Genomic DNA, 14159 nt, shown 5'->3' with positions numbered 1-14159 from the left:
TTCAAGAGAAAAATGCATACATACATACATACACACTCAAAGCACTATCACAGTCCTAACCTGCCGGTGGAGTACTAACTGAGGTGTCATCTTCATCTGTGAAAAGAAATACAAATGAAAAAGCACATGAAGAAACTGAAAGCACAGGCGGTCATCTGCTTTAAAACAACTACATGAAAATGTAAAACCTGCAAAAGAAAGGGAAAAAATAAATTGCAATACTCAGGAGCATTCACAATGGAAGCTTCAAACTGATGAGGAAAGCTTTGCATAATTCAGTAGCTGAAATGGTAAACCTTAATGTTTCAAGCAAGTAAAAAACAAAATGAGATGTGGACTGTGATCTATGATTAAATCATGAGTTTATATGAGCGCTGCGGAGTGATTCTGTTTGTTAGAGATGTAATCCACAGTAATTACAATAAGAAAGACACAATGAAATGAAGGAGAATCACATATCTAACCTGAGGAAGATGTCATTTCTCTGATGACCACGTCTGCAATTAAAATGTGCACCACATATGCATTCAACATTATTAAATCAAGATATGAAAAAGTTAAAACTAGTCCCCTCTATTTATACTTTGTAATTTCTATGCTATAATATTAATTTAAAGTGCAAGGAATACACAACTCAGTTTTTCCTCATATCAACAGAAGAACAATTCTAAACAAGGAAAGAACCATTATCACCATGCTGGATTTTCCTTTTGATCACACTAAGAGTTGACTGTCGTGAAATACAAAATCACTACAAGTAATTGTTGCCCAGGTACTTTAGAATGTTTAATCATATAGAATACATTGAGGCATATATCTATATGAATCAAGACCCTAAAAAAAACCATGAAACTGACATTAAATAGAAATAATGTAATAATGATTATTAGAAATCCAGAATAAGATAAAGACTATCTTTATAAGAGTCTCTTTGAATTTTACATGTTGGCTAGAAACCTCAGAGATCAGCTTTGATAAAAATAAGCAAAAAGTCTTGGTGTCTTAAAAGCCTAATGGTAAAAGAAAGAAAATAACCAAGATATCATTTGAAAGACAAAAATAAATTAGATATCTTTGGGATTTAATACATAACTAATATGAAGATAACATGTTTATATACAGTATCAGAAAATAATCTGTAGAACATTTCAAAATGGAGAACAAAGTTAAACAAGAACAGCTTTGGAAAGATATTAAAGATACTAAAGATATGAAAGATTAAAGATACTTTTTTGGGGGGTTAGATTTTTTTATGTCTTGTATTTTTGTTTCCAAAATCAAATTTTAAATCAGAACTTATCCTTTGATTTTGACCTTGAAGTTATATCTATCTTTTTTTCAAGAAAATTTATCTATCAATTTATCTATCTTTTTTCCAAGGAAAAATAACTATGAAAAACGCACATATGAAATATAGCTGCATTTTCATAAACTGGCAATATTGAATTTTTGGGTTTGTTTAACCACTGAAGGTTAATTAAAAACCTGTTAATAGAATTTTTCTACTTCACCATAATGTTTTACTCATTCCTTTTTAATGATTCATCAACTTCATTTTAAAGATCCCTTGGGAGAAAGATGAGAATTGTAAAAGGTATGCCTACACATGAAGGATTAATGTGTTATCTTCCAAATATCTTTTCTTATTCATAGAGGAAAAACAAAAATAAAAAAAATGGAAGCATCCTCGTGACCTGCATCATCCAATGCCAGAAGCAGATGTTGAAAATGTTGATTTTCAGTAAAAGCACGGTAATGATTAAGTCATGTCAGATGTTTTAACATACTACATTAGCAACTAAATGGCTGCAAGACTATGTGCTTCCACTGCAAATATTTCTCCATATTTCATGAAAGCATTGAGTGTACTTTCAGCTCTTTTTGTCAATGATGTCACCATTGTGATTGATGATGGCTCAAAGAGCCATTTGGCTGAAAAAAATAATTAAGACTAGCGTAAAACATTTGATGTGATGCATCCTACATGGTGATGTATGATAAGCAAGTTATGAAAGGACCACTCAGATTTCTCTTTCATTTAATCATTTGAAAAACTAAAAAACCCAAAAACAAGTTACTAGTTTTGCAGAGGGATCACTGGGGTTTCTGAAGGGTAATCTATCATTTTTCAAGCAAAATGTTAACATCAAAGACAAACAAATGAAACAAACAAACATGTCAGAAGTATTAAGATGAAAGCCCAATTGAATGTTTTAGAAATGGAAAGAGTATGAAAACAGTACATGCTGGAGGAATTGTTTTGGTAAATGGGTAATTGTCAATCCATCACTTCTTCTCTCTCTGGCTTCTAGGACAAAACGGACTGATTATTGGTTCAGCAGCTACAGCCAATTCAGTTTCTGTGATGAATTATAGTTTGTGCTAGCAATAAAGTCTATTTGAAGATAACAAAACCAGCAAAAAAAACCCAGATCTGTCAGTAGAACCATGATCATTAATTCACTGTCCTTATCTTCTGCAAGTAAACGTTTAATGGAATATATTTTTCAATCTGTTGCATGACAAGAGCTTGGTAAGAGGAAATCAATTGATTCATTTGAAAGCAGGCTGATAAGATGCATTACTCCATAGAAATCTTTGTTCTTTGTCTGTGGCACACTCTTATTAACATATAGGTTGTTTATATTTCTTTTCCCTGTTTCTAAATGATAACATTAACTACGGAGCAGACTGAGCTTCATCAGGAATAGATCCTTGTTGGATGAAAGAACTCTCCATATCTCCAAAGAAACTAATCTAAACACACTTAAACATTAAAATAACCTAAACATTAAAATTTCTGACTGCTGGCACAGCAAATCTAGAAAAATCTGCCAAAAAAAAATTAATTCCTGATTCATATATGAGCTGCTGGTATCAAGGATTTTAGACCTACTTTCCCCTGGTCTGAAACATCCCACACAAAATGAAAGTTTCTATCCTGCCATCAGCCGATGGCACTGGCATCGTTGACAAACTTAAAGCTGTGCAGAAGTTGTGAAAACCCATTTATTGTACAATATTTTATTTTCCTATTCTGTTGTTTATGCTGAAATTACAGAGCACAGCAAGACTGAGAGTTTCAAATTTAGTTGACTTCAGTTACCAATCTGAGTCCCATCAAGGGGACTTGGCACTTTGGAAATGGCAAATGAAGTACCTAGCCATGGAGGGGAAGTTTTAGTAGGGAGACAAATGGATAAGTGAAACCTGGAAAAATACAAGGACGACACATGCGATGAACATTTTAGTAGATGGTTGGAAGAACCTAGAGGAAAGGTATCAGTGAAATATACGGAAATTTTAGTAGCTCTTTCAATGGCTGGATGGCACCTGAAAAAAGGAATGAGCAAATTGATATTAAAATTTTATTATTATTCCAGCAAGTGGGAACAAAATTATAACATATTTAATCTGTAAGATAATACTAAAATTAAAAGCGAAGACATAAGCATTTAAATTGAATGAGTATAAGACAACGTAGTAAATTTGGAGGAATTTGTGCTGATTCACTTTTTTTCTCTGAAAATAAAATGGATGATCACACATATCCTGAATTTTTACAACATTATTATATATACTTTTAAACTGGTTAATTTTATGAAAGAAAATTTTATGTTTACTGCTCTGAGCTACCAATATACAGAAAAATAACGATGAGATACAAAGAATTTACCACACTGTTTTTCATTTCATAGCTTTACAATGAACACAAAGGAATATAAATATGTCATTTCACACAGACAATAAGTACTAAAAGGAAATAGAACAGTAAAACAGACAAACAGATAGGTATACTCTATATTCCTAAGGTCTGTTAATTTTTTCTTAGGGATGAGGTGAAAATGATGGACTATGGGATTTACATGGACTACCAAGATATCTTTCTTAGATGTCAGCACAGTCCCATTCCAGGTTCTTACAGTGTCTCATAAATTATCAGCAAACTGGTCACAACTGCTGGCACAAAAGTATTGTGTAATTGCTGTGGAATTCAGATATGAATGTTTCCCATCTCTTTCTCATTCAGGGAAGTACCCAAAAAGCTGCAGAAAGTATTTTATATATAGCTTATATACAAGCTAGCATCTAGCTGGTTCTGTCATAATTTCCTTGCTGAACTGTTCATTTTCAAGTGTAAATGGTTTTGGAAAGATTGGAAGAATGGAACCTTTTCCATTTTTGTGAATTATATTCACCATTATAAAGATGATTTTGGTTTTTTCAGGCACAAAAACCTGAAGGAATCACTCAATGAAAATATGTTTTTCCTTACTTGGTGACACTGCAATAAAACAAGTGCTGATAGGAACAGCTGCACTGTAATTAATTTTTAGAAGTATTACTACCACGTGTCTGGAAATGACATCTACTTTGCTTTGCAGAGGTGACAGTTTTACTGTAACATGGCAGAAGGTCATCTTTGTATTAATATTCAGACTTTTGCTGGAATTTTTACAGAGGCAACAGCTGCCACCATGGACTGAAACTGGGCAAAGTTTCCATAGTAGGATCTCTAACAATATTTTTTGGTAGTAAAATCCTCCTAGCACTAAAAGATTTCTCTCAGGAGGAACATTTTTCCTCCTAGAAAATACTTGTGTCCTTCACTAAATTCAAAAGAGAAACATAATAATGTGTAAGAAGGTAATAGAAGTTTTGGATAAGTTACCTACCATGTTTTCATTTTTATTCACCGAAATGTAGGCTTGTAAGCAGTGAGGAAATCACCATTCATGTTCCGTTTGGGAACAAGCATTTCTTTCATATCCAAATTAAAGCAAGCAGAACTAACTGTTGGAATAGCTTGAGGCAAGACCTTCATCTTTTTTCCTATCATTAGGCATGCAAATTATTCTGAATTGCATTTCCATTACCGAGTTGACAGATTTGATTACTCACACAAATTTTGTGTGTCAAAATAATTGCTCAATGCAAAGATAACTGGCAAAATAGCATGCACTGAAGCCTGGTTCAGCATTTTTATTTTCAAAAGGGTACTTGAATCACACATTCTTAGTGTTTATATTTTGACTCTGCTGAGAAAAATAGCCATGCATGCCATTGCCAAATAAATCTGCAAGTATCAAGTATGCATCCAGTCTGTCTAAAAGACAAGATTTTGTTTGGAAGACACCAAAAGCCAGAATACATTTTCAAGCAAACCATTTCTTGATTTGCCATGAAAAAGCATTGCCATGCCATATGAAAATCAAGCATCAGTTGTAAGCATAACTTGGTCTGGTTTAACCTTTGATCAAAATTCAGTTAAAAAAATGGGATTATTCTCTTCAAAATAACCCGATGGGGTGTTTGATTTCTGTTTTGGCAGGGCTTCCACAAAAATTTGGCCCAGTTCACTCAAAATGTATCCTCCTAACCAGAGGAGCTAGAATATAATCTCAGCTGCACAAAACTGGCGCTGACTCTTGCATGTGTTGCTCGTGGAACAGCTGTCTATTTGTTCACAGCAGACAGTCCTCAAACACACTTTTCAGAACCTGTAAAGAGCTCAGCTCCTGGGCTCCCAGTGAGGATGGAAAGATGAATGTGCAATTTTTTGATTTCAGATGAAAAAAATCTATGGAGATTTCTGAAAGGTAAAATATCAAGTTTCTGTGGTAGTACAGAAACAGCTTAGAATTACAGTAGGACATTGTCCACTTTATTTAAAAGCAACCAATGTGCACAGCGTCTGGGTTTTAGCAAGCTTGGTCAGGGGCAACATCCTGACTCATTTAAACACAGCTTTCTGCTCATGCAAATCACTTGTAATTTGATCCATTAATTGAACAGTCAATATAAATACTGTTGCTAGAGTATCTGTCTGGTTTGCAGAATTTTTGAAGATATTCACGAGTATCATAATTTCCTTGTGCTGGCTAAGTCATGCAGAAAAAGGATCTAGGAAGCCTCACATCACACTTCTGAAATTCAGCACAAAAATTCTGCATGAAAGCTCAAACAATCCAGCATCAGAATAGCATTTAGGAATGTTATCTTTACTGCCCATTTTTATAGTATGGTTCCAGACTTACCTTTACCCTTTTCATTTCCACCCTCCTGTGGTGTTGTTTGTTCTGTGTAGGAAGTACAAGTATAGTTTTGAGAGGATCTTAAAGTAAAAAGAGAGACTTACACAGCATTAAAAAATGCAGGTTCTGCTAGTAGTGGAAAAGCAACATTAAAGAATGATTGACATATGTGTATATGTAACATACAGTTGCAATCCCATAAAGCATTTTACAACCTCTGCATATCAATGCAATTTCTGTTTTGAACAAGTCATGTAAGATTGATTCTCCTGGACTCAGTGGAAGAAAAATGCTGGGGTTTTTTAGAAGCAGCAGCTGTTAGTCTCTTGTTCTTGGGCAAATTCACAAAAGCTTTTGAAATTAATTACATATCACTGTTAATTGGAAAGACATTGGATCAGACATAAGTTACTGCCACTCAGTTAATCCTTAAGAAAAATTACAGAGAGGGTGTATTGAGGATGCTCTTTAATTCTTTATCATCATCTTCATCATTATCCACATAGTCTTGCCAAGACAACTTGTATTTAGTTTTCTTGATCAGAACTGCCAGCCTGTCATCTACTCTGAGCAGGTGAATGGGAATTATTTTTGATTTCATCTGTATGAGAAAACTCAGACTGTGCTTTGAACAAAACACCAATTTCCACACTTTCTCTGTTTCAGGATTTGATGGGATTCCTATTGGTTTTGTTTTCCTACTTAATTTGATCTAGAATCTTGTCAAATCTTGTGAAGTGTGCTGTCTTCGAGGTATAAACACAATATCCGATTGCCTGTGAACAATGGCTTTCTGTGGCAAACTTACCTGTCAACTGCCTGACAGAACATGGGTTTGGGTGATGGTCAATAGACTAACACTGTCAAGATGGAATTAAGAAAATTTTTGTTCCATGGAGAAAACATCTGCAAGAGCCAGCTGATTATCCTGATTTCTTATTCACATGTGTGCAGACACAGTAACTATGAAAATTAAAGCTGAAACTTAAAATGAAACTCCACATTCTGGTAGCGTGACAGACTCATAGATGTTTCTGTCTGGATTCCCTAAATTCTCAAGCTACAGCTGTCAGGTTGTCCATCTTGGTCAGATGTTCCTTTTTAATGGGACTTTTGCTACAGTAACACTTTCTTTTCCTGGTATCAGGAGATTGGTAGCAGATGGTAGCACGTCTACTTCATCATCTATTACTTCATCAGTCAAAGTGTTCCTCACCTGTGGCTTGACACTGAGATGTGGAAAGACCTCTCACAATGACTTCCCAAACATGTCCTGGTGCAAGGTGCTTGATTATGTCCAATAAACTATTTGTAAGTTATAAAATTTGGAATCTTGAAACCAGCTTCCCTCTGAGGGTATTAGCACTTGATAATCCAAGATGCCAGCATCTTGAGTCAGGCAGAAGGAAGCTAGAGGTGACTGGCACGTCCAGCTTAGAAACATCTCAGTTTGGTCTGTGCCTAACCATAAAGGTCTAATGACACCCTACTTAGTTTTCAGAAGAAAAACAGGTAAGGAGAAAAGAATGGAGAAGCAATTTTGTATTTAATCCTGTGTTTTTAAATAGAAAGGAAGACGGTAATTATTCGAAAATGTTAGATGTTTTTAATGTAACGCTTCAAAGATGCTATTCCTTTCTGTATACAAAAGGCTGTTTCTCATTTCAGTTCTACTTGAAAGTTGAGATTGATTAAAAACATGAATTCAAGTACAAAGTATATCAGGTAAGACCCTAAGGGTGAAATTAATTAGTTTAATATTAACTGTACAAATTTTATGGTTGAGTAAAATATCATTAATTAAAAACCAATTAAGTTTCCTTACAAATATATGCAATATGAAAGAGTTCATCACATAAAAATAATATGTGGATAATTTAACTGTGACACTCCTTGTGGCAAATGATACCTTTGTCATTTTTTAATCAAAGGGTGTATTGTTGAAACAAGGACATCTTGAAACAGCCTTATAAAATTCCAGTTAGGAAGACAGTAAGTGAAGGCAGATTTAACACTTGTAGGGTATTTGTTCTGTTTGGAATTATTATTTTGGTTGCTATAAAGAGTATAAAACTCACCAAATGGTTAAATTAGACATGCATACTGCAGATATATGTATTAACCATTATCTGAGAATGTAAGTGAAGTTACTCAAAGGCACAGGGCAAGGCTTGCCTGCCTTTCCAGCTCCCACCAGAGAGAATTCCTGTGCTTTGAAGAGATTCAGCTCTACCTGAAGGCCTCATCCTTATGAATGAGTTTCACCTCACTTAACTTTGGCTTCCTGGAGCTCAGCCACTCCATTCTAGATAATCAATCACACTGCTCAGGGCGACTACCTGCACATGGATATCTAGTGACATTTTAGATAGCTTACCTGGGAAATGCCCACTGGATGGGCATGTATGACCCAGGATCTGCTCCACTGGTCAGAGGTGGAGATGCTGAACTACTCAGACATGATACATCATTTTCAAATGGTTAAAAGTAAGTGAAATTAATCCCATGCTTGATTCTGTCAACTTTACTCTCAGTGTATCTTTTAGGTGAAATGAAAGGGAGTATTTTGGTAATTACATGCTGCCCAGCATCAAAGAGGACAGCATAATTTAACCACATAATTTAAGCAGACATGATTTACCTGTATCCTGAAGGACATGTGCAATATTAAGCAAACAGCTAATCACTCACAAACAAAAATTGAGTCTGAAAAATCAGTAATCAGACAAAGTGAAGTGAGGATATCTTACTTGGGCAGGCTTTTTTTTTTTTACTTTCCTTACTGTCCTCTTACTTTCAAAGAGACAAGGAACACAAACCATATTATGGCTATACAGCATCTGTTGTTATTGCCAGAGCTCAAATTAGCATTTTTTACACTAACCTGGAGGTGGCGGTGCACTTTCATTTTCAGTTTCTGAAAAATGAGGAAAGAAGACAGATATTGAGCTTCAAATACAAGCAAATGTTTTTCATACATCTGGTATACATTTGTTGACTTTGAGTTCTTTAATATTTAAATGCAGCTGTGAAATTTATTTTGCTTTCTACACACAACATGTGACAGCTTCAGAGTGACAAGGTCAGAAATCTGAAGCTCTTGTTCTGCAAAGAGAAGTTAGAGAAACTGTTCAGTGTGGAAATAGATAATATTCATAGAAATGTAGAATCCTTTAGGCTGGAAGAGATCTTTAGCATCATTGAGTCCAACCACTAACCCAGCACTGCCAAGTGACCACTGAACCACATCCCCTAGAGCCACATCTACACATCTTCTAAATTCCTCCAGGGATGCTGAGTGCAACTCTCTAGGCAGTCTGTTCCAGGGATCAACAACCCTTCCAGGGATGAAATTTTTCCTAATATCCCATCTCAACCTCCCCTGGTGCAACTTGAGGCCATTTCCTCTTGTGCTATCACTTGTTACTTGGGAGAAGAGATTGATCTCTATCTGTCTGCAGGTTCCTTTCAGGTAGTTTTAGAGAGTGATAAGGTCTCTCACTCATGTGCAAAATTAAGCAAAATTTTCACCAACTGAAATAACATCAGACATTACTTTAACTGTGAAGTGTAATGGATCCATTAACTTTGGGGAATCATGCGGAGTGAATCCAGGGACCTTAATCTCATTTTCACCATACCATTAGACCTAGAGATCAATGTTCAGTGCAAGCAGAAATTAAAAAAAACAACAACAAAAAAAAATGTTTAGTTGCTCTGAGTAGGATCTGCAGTATGTTTGGATTTTCCTCCTTTCAATGCTGGTTTTTAATGTAAATCACTTCCCTTTCCAATGTGTGATACAGAAACCAGGCTTTTTATCCTATTTAAATGTTATCCTTTTGGGATGACATGTTTTCCCGTCTAAAAACAGATGAAAAAATTGACTAGCTAAAATAGATTTTCAAAAAGAAAATGAAGCTTATTATCAACATTTAAAAGCTTTAGTAGTCTAGACAGGTTGAAAACAGCAATGTTTTTTGGCACTAAAATTGACTTACAGTTCAATTACTTATAACAAGCAAAGATTTAAAAGGTTGAAACCCTGAACTGTAAGAGTAGATGGCTCTTAATAACCTTTATCATGTCATGGACATTAACTCTTGGAACCCCACCTCAGGTCAGATTCAGGAAAAAAATTTCAGTATCTGTCACTCAGAAATGCTGGTAAGGCTATTTCTTTACACTCAGTTCTAAATATAACTAAACCACAATTCTCATTCTTAATAAACCCATTAAATGTTTTAAAGGGAGGAATATTTTTAATGCAAATATAATTTTAAGCTGAGTGTGTGAATTTGTTATGGTGTAGGAACTTCCAGTCACATACACAGATACAACAGCAAATCCTTGTAGAGGTTCCAAAGAGAATCCCTTGCTACCGGGAAAGAGCTTGTGTTGTAAGTTCTGATCACAGCACCCACCACACTGAACTGAAGCAAGTATATTAAAGACCAACACATAGAGTGTGGAAATAGAGAAATATCTTTACATGGGTTCATAGCAATTTATTTTTTCTGGTCTCATTACTGACATACTAAGTTTTGTTTTATGGCCTAGAAAAATAAGAAAAATTTTCATATGAAAACTTGAAACTTATACCACAAAGAGTATGTCTTGGAATTTATTTGCTTTCCTACCATGACATTTCTTGCTGTTTCTGCTAAGATGTTCCACTGAGACATCATTGTGGCATGGAAGTATGTTTCTTGCACGGAAAAGTAATAGCAGAAAATTATCGGTTACATAATTTTCCTTGTGAAAATTAATAGCTAGAAACAGGGAGTATTCTTATGAATATTGGATTATAAAAAACTCACTGGCATACCAGTAACAGTTACAAACTTATAATTAAAAACTCAACAAATAAAGCACTTTCCACTCTCAGATGAAAAGCCTATGAGACTTTGAGGGACTTTCCTTGAATTTTTCTTTCATTTTGAGAGTTATTCTGTGGCTTCACCGACACCGTAACGCTGCTCAGTAATCACACATCTTACAAGTCCCGCTTCACCCAGCACAGATGTTAGCCAAAGCCTACGGCACAGACCAGGCCTGAAACATTATTATTATAGTCTAAACTTCTTCTCATGCATGCAGACAACAAAAGGAGACATTCAAAATCTGAGCACTCTCACAGGCAACCTACACCATTGGACCCTGTTCCTAGCAGAGAGCTTGGACTAGACTATATCCAAGGGTCCAACCCCAAAGGTCCTTTCCACCACAGCTATTCTGCAATTCTGTGATGAGATGAGGACAGAAGACAGACAAAGTCAGTGGTTTGTTTCCTAAATCGTAATTCAAGGCTGTTGAGGGCATTGATAAGAAAACTGAGTCAAGAATGGAGCCCAAAGAAGAGACCTGAATTATAAGCTGGAAAGAAAAGCTAAAAGGAGAGAGTTTCAGGGACTGGGGGTGGCAGAGACATGGGAGATACTTCGTAATCTTTTGGCCATGAGCAACCCCTTTCATGGTCATGCCTGGCTTACAGTTCCATTCGTGAGGACAGCCAGGAAAAAAAACATTAATAGCTCCAAGTAGTTTCCACCTCCCCAAAGAATGACAGCCCTCTCTGGCTGACCTCTGCAACAGGCTTGTCAGCCAGGACAGGGCTCTGCACACTCAACCAGCAGCTTATGGCTGTGCTCCTTCCCTCGGAGGCATGCTCCCTGGAGTCCCCACATGCCATTCTCCATGACCTGTTGCCTAATATGGCACTCTGTCCAGGCATTGTCAGGGCATTGCTGGTGGAGAGAGGCTCCAGCACGCAATCCTCAATCCTTTTGGAGAAGTGCAATTCACTGGGTTGCAATGATGCCTCTTGAGCTAAAGGGGAAAGAGGCTGTTGAAGGTCCAGTTACCACTGAATCGACACCATAACATCAAGTGCACCTTCTACAGAACAAATAAAGTTAGCTTCTGCTTCAGAATTCCAAAAAAAAACAAGGGTCTCTTCTTTGCAGTTCTTTATCTGAGAAGCTGAGAATGTTGCATTTCAGTGGGTTGTGTTGTGCTAAGCACAGACCTTGGGTCAGTCTTTGGTTGTGAAACTGGTAATGCATCTGGCTATATGTAATTCTACAGCAAAAATAGGAATGAACTCAGCAGTCCTCTCTAAATGGCTACTCAGGAAAGATAGTGTGTTAAGTGCAGTTAGAGAATAAAATGAAAGCACACTGTGACTTAGAGAACATCTCCAGAAATGCTTTCATGCCTCAGCCATGTCATGAGATGCATTGAGGATCCAGTTTGACACAGGATATGAGCACTTAGAGCCAAGACATTTTTATTTGTAATTTATAATTATATATGCACACACACACTTGAAAATCAGCAGGAGATGTAACTTGACCCTTTACCAACAATTTTCCATCTCTTCTTCACATTTATCATGTTCAGTTTTTCAGATGAAGTAAGACTTAAGATCTCTTACTGTGTATATAGATAACTAAGCTTAAAGTTCTATGATATTAAGTGATGTGCTAAAGTTATGAAGATACTTAAGAACCATGTTAAATTAAGGCTATCATTATTTAAAATTTCAATTCCATTTTAGGTCTGGCTGCACTGGCATCCGACCTGCTGCAGCCAGAAGAAGCTTTGGCAGGGAATTGACATAGGGATGTCAGCTTGTGTGTGGTGGCCAGTTCTCAAGGGCTCTGAATTCCCGCTTCCATTGGCTTCTCTGGCAGCACAAAGCATAGTAACTCCCTGACATCACATATATTACTTTTCACACTGGAGTGCAATCATAATGAGGCATGATGATGGTTCTAAAGCAGTCTCCAGGTCCTGCTCTACTGCTGTGCTGAAAGCAAAGTATCCTGGAGACCTGCAGTTCAGACCGTTCAAGAACTACAGCCTGTCAGCAGGCATACTGGGAATGAGGTCTGGCTGGGTAACCCTTTCTATCATTCAGCTCTGTACTCATGACCAGCTCTATTTTGGGTAGGCTTAAGAACTTTCAGTCATTTTGGAAAATGAATAGTGGGTGGGGTTTTTTGGTTTTTTTTGCCTTAGGTAAGTAAATGAGATGACCTCGGGCATTAAATCAGAGCTTGCAGAAAGCCTAAAGATAGCATTTCACTGTCACTGGGCTGGAACATTCACAGGAAGGAGGAGAAAAGTCTCCTGCACTAATTTCTCCCTGCAGTTCTATACAGATCAGTTACAGCCCAGCAAAGAATAGCCAAGGGATTCAGGATCTCACCCAGTCTGAGCAGAGGACTTATCCCCCATTTACCTGGAAAGGAAAGCAGGACTATGGCTGCACCATCATTGACACAGGTATGATATCTGTCTTTGCAACATCAACATATTAAAGAGACTCTCATATGTCAAACAACATGAGGATAGTCACTTAGTGCTTTTTGTCACAAAGACCTGTCACCGTCAACATGTGTCCGATTTAAGTCGATGGATTAATCTTGCGGACATAGCCTCGAGGGATCAGACCAATATAACCATTACGTAGGCATTCCTAAAGTGCTGACTCTGCTGGTCAGACAAGAATAGACAAAATGCTGGTTTGGGGAGAGAGCAGGGCTTACCCCAGCTCCTGTGCAGTTGTCATGTGTCAGGATTGTCCCCTGTGCCTGACACCAGAACCATCCCTGTGGCGCCGCCAGGCTTTCTCCTGAGGAAGATGCTCCACTGAAATGAGTGGGCAGGGAAGGACTAAGGATGCGGAACTGTTGCTTAACAGACCTCATGTCCAGATCAGCAGCAGACAAAAGCAGTAAAGCTTATATGTCATTACAGGACACAGAATGATCCACACTGACACTGTTCAATGTATGATAGGGAAAAAAGTACTTTTGCTTTTCTGACTCTAGTATTTATAGATTCTCAACAATGACCAGGGATTGGATAGTCAGGTTACCACCTTCCCAACCACACTGGTCATGAGAAACATCCATCAAAAGACATTTCTTTAATGGAATGTATAAACATCTATGTTTACAGTTAATTTCCTGGGAAAGTGGCTAGAAACAATAAAAACAAGATCAGAAGGTTTAATTTTCAGGGTGACAATTATTCCTTTCATTCCTTTCATTCCCAGAAAAAAGGGTGTTCTGAAACAGAGAAATGGCTCAGAATGATTAGACTGTTTTTTGTGGA

The 14159-nt window shown here is 36.8% G+C and overlaps 1 protein-coding gene across 7 annotated transcripts in view; it reads right to left on the bottom strand.

Annotated features, from left to right (window-relative positions):
• The window catches only part of MYBPC1 (myosin binding protein C1), a 69702-nt gene that overhangs the window by 39544 nt on the left and 15999 nt on the right, over positions 1–14159 (bottom strand). For 5 of the 7 annotated variants that reach the window (XR_001331799.2, XM_014256875.2, XM_014256874.2 and 2 more), the window contains exons 2-5: positions 8920–8952; positions 6039–6080; positions 465–497; positions 61–96 (exon numbers count right to left, since the gene is read on the bottom strand). Coding sequence is in view for 6 of the 7 variants with exons in the window: in XM_014256875.2 (XP_014112350.2) it covers positions 61–96; positions 465–497; positions 6039–6080; positions 8920–8952 (144 nt within the window). In the remaining variant the exon portion in view is untranslated. The remainder of the gene's footprint in view (positions 1–60; positions 97–464; positions 498–6038; positions 6081–8919; positions 8953–14159) is intronic. The other 2 variants (XM_014256877.2, XM_014256880.2) reach the window with 2 other exon arrangements.

Source organism: Pseudopodoces humilis, chromosome 5, assembly GCF_049639895.1.
Source record: "Pseudopodoces humilis isolate 2021_Gansu_Grassland_sample_001 chromosome 5, ASM4963989v1, whole genome shotgun sequence".
Classification (NCBI taxonomy): domain Eukaryota; kingdom Metazoa; phylum Chordata; class Aves; order Passeriformes; family Paridae; genus Pseudopodoces; species Pseudopodoces humilis.
Note: the sequence above shows the minus strand (reverse complement) of the source record. Positions and strands in the feature narration are given on the sequence as shown.